At 40.7% G+C, this 16,739-nt stretch overlaps 1 protein-coding gene across 1 annotated transcript; it reads right to left on the minus strand.

Moving 5' to 3' along the window:
* Positions 1-2,815: 2,815 nt before the first annotated feature.
* Positions 2,816-15,716, minus strand: Sinhcaf (SIN3-HDAC complex associated factor). The gene is made up of 5 exons (XM_036182634.1): positions 15,578-15,716; positions 13,571-13,670; positions 11,579-11,705; positions 8,830-8,980; positions 2,816-3,074 (listed from the first exon to the last, which is right to left on the minus strand). Exons 1-5 carry the CDS (start codon positions 15,703-15,705, stop codon positions 2,915-2,917), a joined length of 666 nt encoding a protein of 221 aa, XP_036038527.1. The 5' UTR covers positions 15,706-15,716; the 3' UTR covers positions 2,816-2,914.
* Between the last annotated feature and the right edge of the window lie 1,023 nt (positions 15,717-16,739).

The raw sequence follows: 16,739 nt of genomic DNA on the forward strand, positions 1-16,739 counted from the left end.
AGGTTTCAAGAGCCCAGGCCAGGCTGTATCTCTACCCAATGACTGCATACCTGCCCGTGTGCACCATAACAGACTAACCCTCTGAAACTGTAAGCAAGCTCCCAATTAGATGCTTTATCACAGTTGCCTTGCTCATGGTGTCTCTTCACAGCAATAGAATAGCTAAGGCAGCCTTAGTAAGAGTGCCCGGTAGACAAGTCTGTGGGACATTTTCCTGGTTAATGATTGATGTTGGAAGGCCCAGCCTACTGGGGACAGTGCCACTCCTAAGCAGGTGGTCCTGGGTTGTAAAGCAAGTCATGAAAAACAGGGAGCAGTTTTCCTCCATGGTCCCTGCTTCAGGTTTCTATGCTGACATTCTGACCCTTGACACATAAAGGACCTAAGTTCCAGTTCAAGGAAACAGGAATGTGCTATTTAAGATGTAGTCTGAGAAGCACACTCTGTGTATGAAAGCACTCTGACCTGTGCATGGTACACTAAGGACAGAGGGAAATGGTCTAGGGTGTGATAAGCACATGTGTGGAAGACAGAGGAAAATTGTGGGATTTAGTTTTCTCCTACCTCGTGGGTTCAGGCTTGGCAACACATACCCATACTACTCAGCTATCTCACCCACCAGCTTGGATATACAACTCTCAAAAATCTTGTTTAAAGCTTCTATCTGGATTTTTGAGTTCCTCATAATTCTGTAGTCTAACTGCCCACAGATAATGAAACCTTGTCATAGACATTCTAGTACTATGGACATTCAGGTTAAAATCAGAACATGAAGTTCTCTGCATGTTAATTGTAACATCCATTTATTCTTGAGTCCCCACCCTAGCTCATCAATAGAGCTTATACTGTGTCTTCATGAAGAAAATTTTATATTTATTTTATGTATATGGGGTGTTTTTGTCTGCCTCTAACTTGCAGTGTGCCTGCCTGGTCCCCAAGGAGACCAGACTGCAGAGCCCCTGGAACCAGACCTACAGATACTTGAGCTGTTATATGGGTGCTTGGAACCCAACGTGGGTCTTCTGCAAGAGTGGTAAGTGCTCTTAACAAGTGAGTGATCTCTCCAGGCCCTGAAAAATATTCTTACCAGAGACCTTTAAAACAAAAATCACAAAACAGCTCCTTTTATTTTCTAATAAAACTAAATCTATTCAGTACCCTAGAGTAATGGTTTTGGTATTAACTATCCAAGAGTATAAAAAGTATAAGACGTATTTGTAGATTTCTAGTATATTAATACAAAGTGCATGCCTAAATACAGTACATCCTACAGGCAGAGAGTTGAGTGGGAGAAGACTGCAGTTGAGGTCTAATAATAAATATATAAATGCATAAATAGAGATGATCCATCAAAGTATATTCTACCACCAATACTGCAGCCAAATGTACAAAAACAAAATCCCATGTCAAAGTAACGCAGGAGAATGGTACTGGCTGGATTCTGTACTACACCAAGGGCCGTGGAGAACCAACCCACTCATTGAGCAGTCTCTGAATGTGGTGGCTTGCACTAGGTAGGCTTTTCACAAAAGGAAAGAAGCACACAAGGTAAAACTATAAAACTCTAAGATGCCACAAACTGTGGCTCTCCTTGTTATGAAAAACTAACAGACTTTAATAAAAAAAAAAAAAAAAAATCCAGTTTTTAAAATAATTATGAGTGACAGAATACTAAGGCAGCCATAGTCCTCTCCCTCTGTGAGAGGTCTGACATGGCAATCAGACAACTTCAGTAGGGCTCTACTGAGAAGCCCTTGCTGAGATCTCAATGTGAGGCATTCCATTCAGCTACTTGGATGTTCAAAAGCCCAACTCCAAGAAGCCAGCCTCAACACACAACTCTTTTCTTCTAATCAACTTTAAATAGTGGGAGAAAAAAATAAAACAAAAGCCCAAATCCTAATAAGGTCAAGACAAGGCAAAGAGCTACTCTATAGATAAAACCTCCACAGAGGTCAACTGAGGAAATCCAGAGCTAGAACTGAATCATGTGGATTTCAGTGAGTCCCAGACAGTCATGTAACAGCAATGTCAATTATTTATACACTGCAAGTTCTCTAAGAAATGTGCCTCAAGCAGCATCAGCTATGCCCAGTGCATCCCCAGGACTTACACATTCTGTTAATAAGTAGTTTCTAACCATGTGTTCTATACTGTATGGTGATGTTTTGATACTATCTGTATAGGACCTTGCCCATCCTACAGGCTTGCCTTCCCCAGAAGGAGCTCTGGTTCTGTTTGATAATGTTCACATAAAGTCTTGTTATCAAATATTAAGATGAAGGGAGGTGACACGATGCTACCTGTGTGTTCAGAAGTTGCTGCCTCCTCCAAGCTATTTGCAGAAATTTCAGTATCCCCTGCTTAACAGTCAGTAGTACAGGTCTGATTCATCAGAACCTTGGCAACACCTTAGCATTTTAAAAAAATGTTTAACTACCTCTAGAGGCAGGTCATGCTTCTGAATTATGACAAATTATCATGAGGAAAAATAAGTGTAGCCAGGCATTTTAAAATGCCTGAACCACAACCTTTCCACAGAAAGACTAAACTACATATGGTTTATCACACAACAAATCCCATCTCTGTCCCCTGAAATCCCCTAATTTTGTTCATTAAAGGGGATTAAAAAAAAAAAAAAAAAGACTTAAAGAGCACTTTACAGCAGCATTCAGCTTTCCTATGAAATACTCTGCGTCTTAAATATTATGTACACTTTTTTGCTTGCTGTAAGCTAGACAGTGGCTTCTGAGTTTGTTGGGTAGGGGAATGGGTAACCCATTAAAAACTGTTATATAAAATGTCTTTTGGCAGAATAATAGGTATCCAAGTTAAAAATAGAAGGGTCGGTTTGTTGCTTTGTGGTCTTTTCAAAGTTTAAATCAATCTTTGTTCCCTTCTACATGAACCTTAGTCACCACTCCTGAGTGGAGATGGGGAGAGGTGCCAGCCCCTCCTCCTCAGGCTTCTCAGCAGCTGCTTTCTTTCTGCCGCAGCAAGGCTTGAAGAGATGGGTGTCCATGAGGACTTCGCCAAAACTGCCCTTAGAGATGATCCCACAACGTATTTCCTGTCTAAAATAAAGGAGAACGAGATATGTTACAAGCATGCATTTTTAGAACTCAAGTTATTAAGTCTGACAGTAGCCACTTTTATCCACTGAGCCATGTTTTCAGTCCCACAGCTTTTATTTTCTTGAAACACATTTTGGTCAGATCTTTTTAGTAAATCCCACTCTTCTCCAGATTCTCTGCCTATTTCCTTTTGATTCCTTTTATTTCTACACTTACCTTTAGGATTTATATACTTTATTGATCTTAGATACGCATCAGATTATTTATAAAAAAAAAAAATCCTGCTTAATCTACCCTATATCCTAAAAGCAGTCACCATTTACCCATACATCCTGATGTGGAACTTCTCTATGCATGTAAACTTGAGTTCAACGTGGGGTGTCTTCTTCAATTGCCCCTCACCTGGAGCTCATCAATCTGGCTAGACTAGCTGGCTAGCAAAACCCTGGGATCCTATCTCTGCCTCCCCACTGCTGAGATCAAAGATCAACCTCAAGCTCACAGTTATGTTCCTTTGTATGTTCCAATCTGTATTATATTTTCGCTTCCATTTATATGGGCTGGTTTCTATTACTTTGTTTTGCTGGATGTAAATTTCCTGTCTCTTATCTTGTATAGAATATACTTTACCTTGCTAGATTCTTTGATTATCCATCTTTGAAATGCTAATGCTATCACTATGATCACTAATTAATTTCTGTTCAGGAAAAAGCTAGGTATAGACTGAACACATATTAATTAGAACCTATATGCCCAGCTCTGTTCTACCGTATTACTTCACTTTTTCTGTTCTACTCTTCCTACTTTACTATGTTTTATATGGGACAATACTGTGGAATAATCCATCTATACACTGAATATGTATCATTCATTGGTTATTAAAAGCTGACAGGCCGGTAGCCAGGCAGGAATGCCAAACTGAGAATGATGGGAAGGAAGGCAAGTCAGAGGGAGATGCCACCCAGCCGCCAAGCAAGCAGGATGTGTAGAAAATGAGGTAATAAGCCATGAGCCATATGGCAAAGCATACATATAAATATTGGTTAACTTAAATGTAAGAATTAGCTGGTAACAAGCCTGAGCTGTCCGCCAAGCATTTATGATTCATATTCAGCCTCTGCGTAGGTTATTTGGGACCGAGAACTTAGGACAGGAAAATTCTGATCACAGGTTTGCTGTGGATATCGCTCTGTGTAAATAAATTTCTGATTGGCCAGTGGCCAGGCAGGAAGTATAGGCGGGACAAGAGAGAAGAGAATTCTGGAAAGAAGAAGGCTGGGGAGACACCGCCAGCTGCCGCCATGAAAAGCAACATGTAAAGACACTGGTATAGACTAACAGAAATGGGTTAATTTAAGATAGAAGAAGCAGATAACAAGAAGCCTGCCACAGCCATACAGTTACTAAATAATGTAAGTTTCTGTGTGCTTTCTTGGTTGGGTCTGAGAGACTGTGGGACTGGCGGGTGAGAGAGATTTGTCCTGACTGGGCCAGGCAGAAAAACTCCAACAACAAATGGCGTCCAACGTGTTGACAAGAGTTTCCACCTAAAACCTGAGAAAAAAGATTCTAAGACGGAGGTAAAAACAGCTTCCTAATTGTTTCTCTCAAGTAAGCGGCAGCCTGCCAGTTTGAGCTACTATGGCGGGTTCCTGGCGTGTGCGTCTGACCTGCCGTGTAGCGGGAATGAGGAATCTACAAGCAGCACTTTGCTCTGCTGCATGGTGGATTTAGCCTTTGCCAGTTAAAAGAAAAGATTTTGTCTTGTCTTTGGGATTTTTAACTACAGAAAAAGATCTGATCGTAAAAGCTGTTGAGTTAAACAAATATGTCAATTTTAAAGGTACCTTGACTTTGAAATTTGGATATAAGGATATGTTGCTTTGGAAAGGAGTCTCTGCTTTTGTTTCCACAGAAAGCCAGAGGCTGTGGATTTGTTCCAGATTAAGATATATCAGGTTTGATCAGCCAAGACCACCTGAAAGGTCTCCGATGACACCATGGCCCAGATGATCTGACATCCAGAATGGTTTCAAGGCAACTGGCTCAGAGGTTCACCCTAATAGACTACTCTATAATCCTAAAATTTTCTTTGTATCCCCATAAGATACAGCGCCCCCCTCCAGCAGGAAGTAGTAAGAGAAACTACGCCCACATTCCCCAAATTATCAAGCTGGCTTTGGAGATGAAATTGGTTCACTCCTTCTCTAAACCCAGACATATTGCTAAAAGAAATGGTTAAGAGATTCTTGTGTCCCAAATCAGAAGAGCCCTCTGGTGTGGGACAGAGAAAAACCAATATTTTTCTTTAAAGCAGGTTGATTATAAATGAGATCTCTTTCTAAAGAAGAAAGGGGGATATGATATAGATATAATAGGATGAAAGGGTAGATTAGGGAACTTACTTCTAAAGAGCAACAACTTGTTTAAAATGTTTTACATTGGTATAGATTTTAGTCTATTGATACAAACTTAGTTAATTTTGTTATATTGTGTATATATTTCTACTCTTGTTTAAGGTATTATGTTTATATAGCTCATTTAAAATTATAATGGATAATTAAAAATAGATTGATAATTAGTCATCTATGATAATCATACTCTTAGCCATGTTAGTTAAGTCTTCTAGGTATACACAGAGATATTTCAGATAGATAGGAAATCTTCAAATACTTCAAAGACCTACAGAATATGGCATTTAAAATATTTTTAAAATTTAGACTTTCTGGACAATGAGACATGTATGCTCCTGGCAGCACCGATTTGCTTCAGAGAGGAAGATGGGCATTGAAAACACTTCATATCTTATCTTCAACTTGGCAAAAATAGCCTTTTGGGCTAGAAACTGTTCTTGCCTGGACTGCTTGATCGACTGGACATGCAGGACCCATAGAAAGGTGACCACTAAACTTTGCTTGACAAAATGGTCCTTCAGGTTCCTGCTTCACAGAGGAACCGGCCAGACATTCTACAGGGCACTGAGAGAAGTGACCAAGAGACTCTAGCCCTGTGGGCTGAAGACAGATGCCCCAACTTTACAAAGGAACATTAGGTGACTGTCCAGGCTGCCAGCTGTCTCTGTCTACTCTTGCAAGACTCCTGAAAAATGCTTACATCCTTCTTCCGGTTCTCAGGTAATATTATATCCTTCTGAGGTCTTTGATATGGTTGAAGACTAGATAGTTATAATTTCCTCAGTTATGATACAAGATAAGATAGATATAAAACCTTAGACTCACAAATATAAGATAGATAGGATATCTTCTTTAATATTGTAACTGTAATTCTTGCTAGAGAATTGTTTTGTTATATGTAATTGTACTATGTAAAAGTTAAAACTTTCCTTTAAAAAAAAGAAAAGGGGAAGTGCTGCTGTGGATATCGCTCTGTGTAAATAAATTTCTGATTGGCCAGTGGCCAGGCAGGAAGTATAGGCGGGACAAGAGAGAAGAGAATTCTGGAAAGTAGAAGGCTGGAGAGAGACACCGCCTACCGCCGCCATGAAAAGCAACATGTAAAGACACTGGTAAGCCACAAGGCACGTGGCAAAGTATAGACTAACAGAAATGGGTTAATTTAAGATAGAAAAAGCAGATAACAAGAAGCCTGCCACGGCCATACAGTTTGTAAACAATGTTAAGTTTCTGTGTGCTTTCTTGGTTGGGTCTGAGCGATTGTGGGACTGGCTGGTAAGAGAGATTTGTCCTGACTGGGTCAGGCAGGAAAACTCTAACTACACAGGTTAACTTATGCTAGGTTAACACTGTTGGCTTTAGTCAGACATAGAATTCTAGCTACTCGGTATATTTAGTATCAGCAAGGCAAGGACACTTTCAATCCATCATCATCTTGACTACCACGGACTCAATGTTAACAACCCTCCCTCCGTTTTACTATTATTTATTTATGTGTGTGTATGTCTTTGTGTGTGTACAGGTACTCACTGAGGCCAAAAGATGTCAAATCACCTAGAGCTGGAGTTATAGGCAGTTATAAACTTCTGGACACCAGGATGCTGGGAGCTCAACTTAGGTCCTCACACTGCTCTTAATTGAAAAGTGCTCTCAACCACCAAGCTCTCTAGTTCCTCTTCATTTCAAACTCTACAACTACTTTTTTTGATTGGGGTGGGGGGTGCTTCAAGACAGTTTGAGTAGCCCTGGTTGTCCTGGAACTCCCTCTGTAGACCAGGCTAATTTTGAACTCAGAGATCCACCTGCCTCTGTCTCACAAGTGCTGAGATTAAGGGCAAGCAACACCAGGCCCAGCTCACAATTACATAATTTTTAAACTTACCTCACTATTTACTATTTCATCCATTCCTCAATTTTAATCTGGGTTCTCTTTGTCCATTTGTAGATAAATCTATTTTCCAGTCAAAATAACTTGGTTTTGAAGCAGGGTCCAGAGCTGCCTCAGACCCATGATCCTCCTTCCTCAATGGATTACAGGAATGAGACATCATGCTTGGCTCCAGTCAACTGTCTCATGCACTTGTGCATAAGATATTTTTTGCTAAATATACTTTTATTTTGGGTCTGTCTGTCTCTCGCTCTTTCTCTCTTGTTCTCTATTGGTTTTCCAAGATCTAGACTTCGCTCTATAAACCAGGCTGGCCTTGAACTCAGAGATCTGCCTGCCTCTGCGTCATAATTGCTGGGATTAAGGGTCACCATGCCTGGCTCAGAGCTAATATCTCTTAGCCAACTGAAGACATTAATATACTGGTTTCTGGCTTGCTTTATGCGTATTTCAAAGAATCCATCTTTGTGTATTGATTGTTCCTGTGAAAGAAGTATATTTTCCCTTTACAATCCTATACTGTTCTTCATATTTTGTAGTTCTAGGCATATCTACAAGTAAAATGTCTTATTTGTTTTCTATATCCTAGAGATACTACTTTTTCTTTGGAAATATTTTCCCTTTTCTAATTATTGACTTTTTGGTCTTTGGCCACATATTCACATTTTATCTGGCCTGAGTGTTCCCTATCACCATCGTAGTTTTAATTGCCAACCTGACATAACCTAGAATTGAGTTGGGAAAACTTGCCCACTATGGGTGGAACTATGTTAAGAGCAGAGAACGCTGGCTGAGCACCAGCACACATAGGTCACACATTTCCTCTGCTCTTGGCGGACATGCTGAGGGCAATTCTCTCAGGCTTCTATTATTGTGACTTCCCCATGGTGACGGACACTGTAACCTGGAACTGTGACCTCCCCATGGTGACAGACACTGTAACCTGGAACTGTGACCTCCCCATGGTGACAGACACTGTAACCTGGAACTGTGACCTCCCCATGGTGACAGACACTGTAACCTGGAACTGTGACCTCCCCATGGTGACAGACACTGTAACCTGGAACTGTGACCTCCCCATGGTGACAGACACTGTAACCTGGAACTATGACCTCCCCATGGTGACGGACACTGTAACTTGGAACTGTGCCAAAATACCCTTTCTCCCCCACATATTTATCTCAGCAAGCAGAAATGAAACTAAGACACCTTTTAAGAGACTTTAAACCACTTGTCCTTTTTTTTTTAGAGATAGCTGTCCAAATAGCTAGGTCTTACTCCATCAATGTAAATTTAAGTACCTTGAAAAGGTCTGCTCATTTCTGCTAATCCAACTTGCTATTTGTGCCACGAGTTATTTGTCAAATACTTTCTAATGCTATATACCTAGAACACTGCAGGCAGTAGTTAAGATGGGTTAGTGATTATGAACAAATTTTTCGTTGGTTTTTACCTTTTCCAGTAGGTAAGATCTAAAAAGGAAAAAACTGGAGTTCTATTAGAGCTGGAAGCCATCTCTGTATCTGAGCCATCATCTGACTGGTTACTGTAGCAGGGAGACTGGGCTGGAGAGGCACTTGAGGTGGTGCTGTGAGCATCAGAATCTGCATTAAACACAAAAGACATTTCCAGTTTCATCATGTGCAAAGTCCAGGTGCTGCTTCACTTATCTATATGGGAAAGTAACTCTTAAAAAAAGGTTAATTTACTAGCCTAGAGCTACATCAGCATATTTTTGTGCCATGCATTTAAAAGCCAGAAAATAAAGCATATGCCCTTTATCCCAGCACTCAGGAGGCAGAGGTACACTTCTCTGTGGGTCCATTCTCTCTAAGTTTGAAGATAGCCTGGTCAGCACTGTGACTTCTAGGATGGCCAGAGATACATAAAGAGACCCAATCTCAAAACACCAAAATGAATCAATGAATGAATGAATGAATAAATGAATGAATAAAAAGCCAGAAAATCTTCTGGTTGATGGATGGTCACTATGCTTTTTAGTACTGTTTAGATCAAAACCACCATTTAAACTTCCCGTCTATCCAGGACATGGATAGAACAGTTCTCTAACCTCAGAGAAACAATTATTAGATATTTATTAAACATCAAAGCTTTAGTTTAAACTTTGTGTGTGCATGCACACATATGCAGACAACCTTGGAGATCAGAGGTTATCTGATGCCCTGGAGCTGGAGTCTGAGGTAGTTATGAGCTACCTGATAAGGGCACCAAGCTTCTCTGCAAGAGCAGTGACACCCTGGGCCATCTCTCCAGCCTCACTAAAACATTTTCTGGAGTGCTAACAAGGGCAGGAGGTGCAGTTTAGTAGTGGCACAGAGCTTTAGATTTGTGCTCTAGCATTCAAGGAAAATAAAAGCGTATACATGTAAGGATCTCACAAGTTCCTCTTTAAAAATCCTTACTTAAGTAATGTAAAATAAAGTATCATGTGCTACTAGTATACTATTTCATTTTAATAAATGGTATTCAACTTCCTAAAGACAAAATCTTCAAGAGTATCACACCTGAAAGAAGTGATCTAGCAGGATATTTAAACCTCCCAAACATCAGCAGGCAGTTTCTGTGTGAGGGAGGCTCTCTATCCTAATTGCTCAGTCTTCTTTGAAACATTTCAAATTTCAGTGTGTACCATTTTTACATTTAAAAGCTGCCCTTAGATTAATCTAAGACTTTGGGATACCAAGATATATAACAACTGTATACAGTGAAGAACTGTAATTGTTAAGTCTTAATTGGTAAGGATTAGTTAGGCATAAACAAGAAAGAGAGCATGAGGGAGGTGGGCAACAAAGTCTCAGGCTTCTTTGAATTAGAACCTCCAAAACACTTAACAACCTTCATTTATATTTATTGTAGTAGTGACTCACATACTAAATTAACAAAAAGACGACCACAAACTAGCCATTCTATCTACTGTGATAACTACATTCCTATTATAAAATAATCGTGTGTTTAATCTAGCAGTTTTGCCTCAGGTCACCAGGGTTAAACGGGTATTATACAGTAACAAGAGGCTATTTCCGTTTTCAATGTCTAAACTGAACATATGGATAACTACCTCCACCAATAGTCTATAAACACAGTATGAATTTGACATTCCAACACAATAACACATGTGTCTTACACTGAATGGTCAAAAGCTACTTTCCTCCATGTGAGTGATGATTTGATTTCTAAAGTTTCATTCCAGAAATCCAGGCTTTGGTTGAATGCTGTGTCCACTAATTTGCTGGCTTTTCTGCACATCTTCAGGACTTAATTTCTTTATGTATAAAACCCAAGTAAACAAGCTGGCAGTGCAGTCTGGAAAATTAAAATGTCAATAAAGACACACTGTCTTGCTATGCTTTGAAAAAGTAGCTACCTATTGTGTGTGTGTGTGTGTGTGTGTGTGTGAGAGAGAGAGAGAGAGAGAGAGAGAGAGAGAGAGAGAGAGAGAGAGAGAGAGAGAGAGAGAGAGAGAGAGAGAGAGAGAGAAAGTAAATGAGAATGTTGGTTGTCTCTGTACATGTTTACCCCATGGTACGAGAAAGCCAGATTGACATCTTTACTAAGCAGGGTTTCTGACTGAATCCAGTGCTCACTGTCAGCCACCTTGTTCCAGGGACCCCTTATATCTGAATCCTGAGTGCTGTGATCACAGGCAGGCATGTCTGCCCAGCTTTTTGTTGTTGCTGCATTTATTAGTGTATGTATATAAGCATATACATGTCACAGTGCACGTGTAGAAGTCAGAGGACAACTTTTGGAAGTCGGCTCTAACACGTTGGTCCTGGAGATTAGAAACTCCAGTTGTTAGGCCTGGGCAGCAACTGCCTTTCCAGATGAGCTCCCTTGCAGGCTCCATCCAACCCTTATGTGGGTGCTGGGGTCTGACTCAAGCCCTCATGTTTTTGCAATAAGCTCTTTATCCACTCCAGGATCTCCCAAGCCCCTTTAGTTACTTTAAGATATCAAAATAAGAACACACAAAGCTGGGGGGGGGGGGGGGAGAAAGAAAAGAAAGAAGACACAGTCAATGATTCAATAGTACCTTCCAAAGGCTAAGACTCAAAACAGGAAGGGGTCCACCTCAGTACTTAGCAGACAGTAAGCAGGAAATGGATTCACATACTGTAAAACCAGCCCCAGTCAAAAATAAAACACTAAAACTCAATACTGGTGCTCAACAGCAAACTCACTGTGGCGTTTAAATTCCTTCTGCAGTTTACTGATCTGGTTGCTTTTCATCCTGTTTCCAGATAGAGTTTTCATTTTCTTTGGTTTCAGTGTTGTCTTTAGACTGGGTCCTGCCCTTGCATCTACCACCTGGAAGAAAATACTGAATATTTAATACCATTTGGGCCCATGCTTACTTGAGAACCAGTTTTATGCTCAAGAGTAATGAGGGTTCCTATGTACCTTTAACTGTTACATGACAGAAAATAAGCTCAACTTGGACCATTCTGCATGCTAATCCCTAAATTCATCAACCACGGCAGCATTTCCTCTCACTGGTCTAGCATCGCAGGGTTCTACTTGTTAGGTCTTCAACATAAAAGGTTGTCATCACCCTCAAGTACCACAATTGTGATTTCCTCAGATAAGCTATTAAAGAAAAGTTTACATATTAAGGTAATAGGTCCATAGGAAACCCACTGTAGTAATTTAACACTGTCAAAGGGCAGTACTGTGTAGTGTAAAGAAAAACGCCTATCCAAGTAAAATATTTTATGTAATATAAATGTCATAAACCTTGGCCACAGATGGGGGCTAACACCTGTCTGTAACCCTGGTACCTGAGATGCAGGGTAATAAAATCAGAAGGTCAAGTTGTCCTCTGCCATACTGCGAACTTGAGGCTAGCTGAGGCTACATGAGACTTTGTCTTAATAAAGCAAAAAATAAAAATAAAAAATAAAAATAAAAGAAAATCTGAAAAGCTACCTAACATTCAAGAATTTAACAAAACTCTAGACTAGGGGATACTAAGTAGCACAAGTTTAATCTAGCATGTTCCACACTCTAGTTCAATCCCTAACACCAATGGAAAAGCATTGGGGGCTGGAGAAATAGCACAGCAATTAAAAGCACTTTCTGCTCCTGCAGAAAGTGAACTCAGGTCACAACATCCACCTGGTGGCTCACAGCCATCTGTACTCCAGTACCAGGGGATCCAACATTCTCTTTTGGTCTCTGCAGGCACCAGGGGTACGTGGCACACATACATAAAAGCAGACAAAATACACATATAGATTGAAAATAAATATGTCTTTCAAGAATAACATAAAAAAAGTGTTGCTCAGATCACCTAGATCAAATGAGGGAGTGGCTTTTCCAGCAGACTCTGGGTGTCATGCCCAGGCACAGCTCCAAAGGATACAATAGACCCCACCTTGGTACACTCACATAGATCAATTTTTTTTTTTTTTTTGCTGGAGCTGAGGACTGAACCCAGGGCCTTGTGCTTGCTAGGCAAGCGCTCTACCACTGAGCTAAATCCCCAACCCCCTAATTTTTAAAAATACAAACATAACTAACTATATATTATATAATTCTAGTGATGTGGGCAAAAAAAGTGAAAAGACGACAGAATCCACATCAGCACTGCTGACCTAACACAGCTTATCCAGAACAGCATCCATCCAGCTTTTTATTTCATGGGCACCATCTCATCAGGTCCCAGAGCAGCTCTATGGACAGCTGACAGTTTGTAGCCTGTCAGACAAGTAGTAAGTAAGTAGGTAGTAAACCCAAGACTAAACCTACGCGCTCGAGTTCAAAGCAGCACGTCAATCTAAGAGTGAAAAGGATCCATGTCCAACTCTGGGACTCACTAGAGATGAAGTCTTAGGATCTGATGATGTGCAACCCCAGAATCTCCAGTAAGGGTATGTAGACAGACCAGGAAATGCAACACCAGGCTAGTTTTTCTATATCTTTTAGCCTTTTCTATCCTAGTGATATAGAATTTCCTAAAGTGGGAATACTGGTGTTATTTATTTATTTATTTATTTTTGGTTTTTAGAGACAGGGTTTCTCTGTAGCTTTGGAGCCTGTCCTGGACTAGCTCTGTAGACCAGGCTGATCTCGAACTCACAGAGCCTCTGCCTCCCGAGTGCTGGGATTACAGGCGTGCGCCACCACCACCTGGCTTGTGTTATTTTAAAAGAGATAGAAAAAGATGAACTAACATGATTCCAGTTTTTTTTTGACCCCGCTGGCAACTTCTTCCATCTTTTCACAAGTAGGACACAGGCATTGCAGATGTCTCCAGAGCGAGTCTCATGCAACCTGAGAGGAAAACAAAATGTTATCACACTTGGAGAAAAATACATCCATTTATGACTATCCTAACATGATCTATTCCACTGTTTCTTTAGTGCATTTATTTCAGATATGAAATTAATATGCCAGTAAGTGGTCCTACAGGCCCATGTGTATACATACAAGCAACACTAAGTAGAGTCAGTGGTATTTTAAAAGAAATTCTTTTGTTGTTTTTTTTTTTTACCCTATTTTTTTAAATTAGTTTTAGACAGGGTCTCAATATTCATTCCTGGCTGTCCTAGAATTCAATTTGTAAATTGACCAGGCCTCACTCAGACTCAAGAGAGCTGCCTGTCTCTGCCTCTAGAGTGCTGGAATGAAAGGTGTACACCACCATGCCAGGCCCCTCAGTAGGTTCTTTTTATAAAAAAAAAAAAAAAAAAAAAAAGAGAGAGAGCAAAGAGCCTTTGCAATTAAAATTGGAAGAGAAAAAAAATTATTAGCTTCTAGAGACCCAGTCAATCATACCAATGTATTCCATTCAAAAATCTTTTTAAGTCAGGTGTAGTGGTGCACACCCTTAGTCCCAGCATGTGGGAGGCAGGGGCAGATGGATCTCTTTAAATTCAAAGCCAGCCTGGTATAGACACAGTGAGTTCCAGGGCAACCAAAGCTATACAGTGACAGCTTGCCTTAATTTTTTGTGTGTAAGTGTGTACCATGTGTATGCCTGGCGCCATAGAGATCAGGAGTAGGATCTCCTCAAACTGAAATTACAAACAGCTGAGTTACCATGTGTGTACTGGGAACTGAACCAGGGTCCCTGGAAGAACAAGTGTTCTTAGGGGCTGAGCCATTTCTCCAGCCCCAATGTACTACATTTTAACAGTTTAAAACTAAAGAATACAAAGTCTGAGCTGTGGTGATGTATACCTACAATCTCAGTATCCAGGAGGTAGAGGGAAGAGGGCTACTATGAGTAGCATGGGCTAGAATCACACACACACACGGCAAATTCCAGGGATACATAGGGATATCCTTCCTCAAAAAACTAAAAACAGTAGGACAGAGACTATGTCTAGAATTAGCAATGAGCAAACAATAAGTGCTTTAAGAAAAAGTAGTATGTGGTCTGGGGTGACAGCTCAGTGTGAAACACTTCCTGAACAAACACCAGGAGGAACTGAATTAAGATATCCAGAACTTACTATAAAACCAGGTGTGGGGGTGTGCAATGCAAAACCAAGCACGGTCATGTGCATCTGGTCATGTGCACCTGTAATCCCAGAGAGAGGTGGAAACAGGAGAATCTCTACAAGTTCACAGGCCAGCTAGCCTGGCCTAAGAAGCAGGAATAAACAAAATGACTACCTAAGGCAAGATCAACACTCAAGGGTGCCACCCCAGCATGAATGACAGAGCACACACAAGCACGCATCAGAGTCAGTGGTGGTGCACACCTTTGATCTCAGCACTCAGGAGGCAGAGGCAAGGGAATCTCTGAGTTTGAGGCCAGCCTGGTCTACAGAGCAAGTTCCAGGACAGTCAGGGATACAGAGAGAGCCTGTCTTGAAAACAAAATGCACATGCAATTAATCAAAATCAATGTCATGCAAATGCAGGTGCACTCTCTCTCTCTCTCAAGCATACTATCTTCTACCACAGGAAATGGTTCAACATTAAATATTTTATTTCATCCAGGTACTGTTGGAAAGTTAACATACTCTGATAAGTTTCAGGGCAGAATATTAGGTATATTGCTATCATCCTCCTCAGCAAGTTATTTTAAGAACATGAATCCTTACTAATCCAGATATTAGAAAACGAGTGATTTTTAAATATTGGTAAATTATTCCCATTGCTTTGCATGGAAATATTTCCACACACTTTGACTATTTTTCCATCTAAGAATGAAACATAACTAATCTTACCCAAAACAGCTCTGGAAGTCCTTTTCATAACGTTTACTGTCCGTGAACCGAGAGCTGGAGGACTTGGCTCTGCAGATACAGCAGCCCTCTATACTTCGGTACATCTTTGGCTTGTGAAAACCAAACATCTTTCCTTTAGGGCAATAGCTGTAAAGACAAGGGGAGTGACGCAGCTTTGTTAAGGGCAATGACAAGAAACCATGCAAGGATTTTCATCTACTCAACCCTACCCCCAGCACAGGTAATTTTATAACCAAGTCTAACAAACTAGAGAAGAGCTCCCCCAGATGTACTACTCCATAGTACAAGGGCCAGTATACAGAACATGCAGAAATGGCTGGAGCTAGGAGGCATAAATCCACTACCTCCTTTGTTTCTCCCTGCCAATTTCTAGAAACAGGACAGCATTTTCCTTAAATCACACAACACACCCTACCAACTTACTATACCACAATCCTCAAGGGACATATGGCTACCTGTGGCACCTATCAGCCTATCAAAGTCCATTCTGGGCTCCAGGGTCCCTCAGTATCACAAGTACCTGTTATAGGTTTCACACTAGCCTTTCTCACCTCTTTTACCCTAAACTCTCTCCAGCTCATCCAACCACTATCCTTCTTATAACTAGCTATTCTCACTGTTCTCTGTTCTTGCCAGTCTCATTATGCTCTCTCTACTCTATCTCTGGTTAGTGCCTTTCTCTTCTAGAACCCTGGCCATGTCCAGTTTGCTGACTATATTCAGTCTGCTTTCTCCCTCTGCTCCGGACTATTCCAGATGCCTCTGGCTGTTCTCTCTCTTATATCCACAATAAAAACTTTAGTCATATCATGTAGTGGTCAGTCATGTTGGCAATCTCTTTACTGTGCCTCCTTGCATACACACATGCCATTAAGAATGTGCCTATTTTGTGGCTTTGCATTAATATAATTCCCTGCTAGGAAAGTTGTGTGAATTCATCATGACCCTCCATTCCCAGGACAAGGAGCTTCACGTATCAGCTGTCCTCTCTGGAAGGTTTTGGTGTTGGTGTGCTCTTTAATAAATGGGAAGTTCTATACAGTCACCTTTAGCTGAAAGAAAGATAGGAAAATCACAGAAATCCAACCTTAAGAGCTTAGAAATGATGTCCATGCACTACAGAGTGAAATTAACTCCTCTG

The sequence above is a fragment of the Onychomys torridus genome, chromosome 3, assembly GCF_903995425.1.
Source record: "Onychomys torridus chromosome 3, mOncTor1.1, whole genome shotgun sequence".
NCBI classification, from domain to species: domain Eukaryota; kingdom Metazoa; phylum Chordata; class Mammalia; order Rodentia; family Cricetidae; genus Onychomys; species Onychomys torridus.

Excerpts from the sequence above, each read along its gene's own strand:
- Sinhcaf (XM_036182634.1), bottom strand. The coding sequence starts at position 15,705 with ATGTTTGGTTTTCACAAGCCAAAGATGTACCGAAGTATAGAGGGCTGC. Across the intron at positions 13,671-15,577 it reads GACTTCCAGAGCTGTTTTGG|GTTGCATGAGACTCGCTCTG; the intron begins GTAAGATTAGTT and ends TTTTCCTCTCAG. Across the intron at positions 11,706-13,570 it reads CAAAAAAAAACTGGAATCAT|GTGGTAGATGCAAGGGCAGG; the intron begins GTTAGTTCATCT and ends ATTTTCTTCCAG.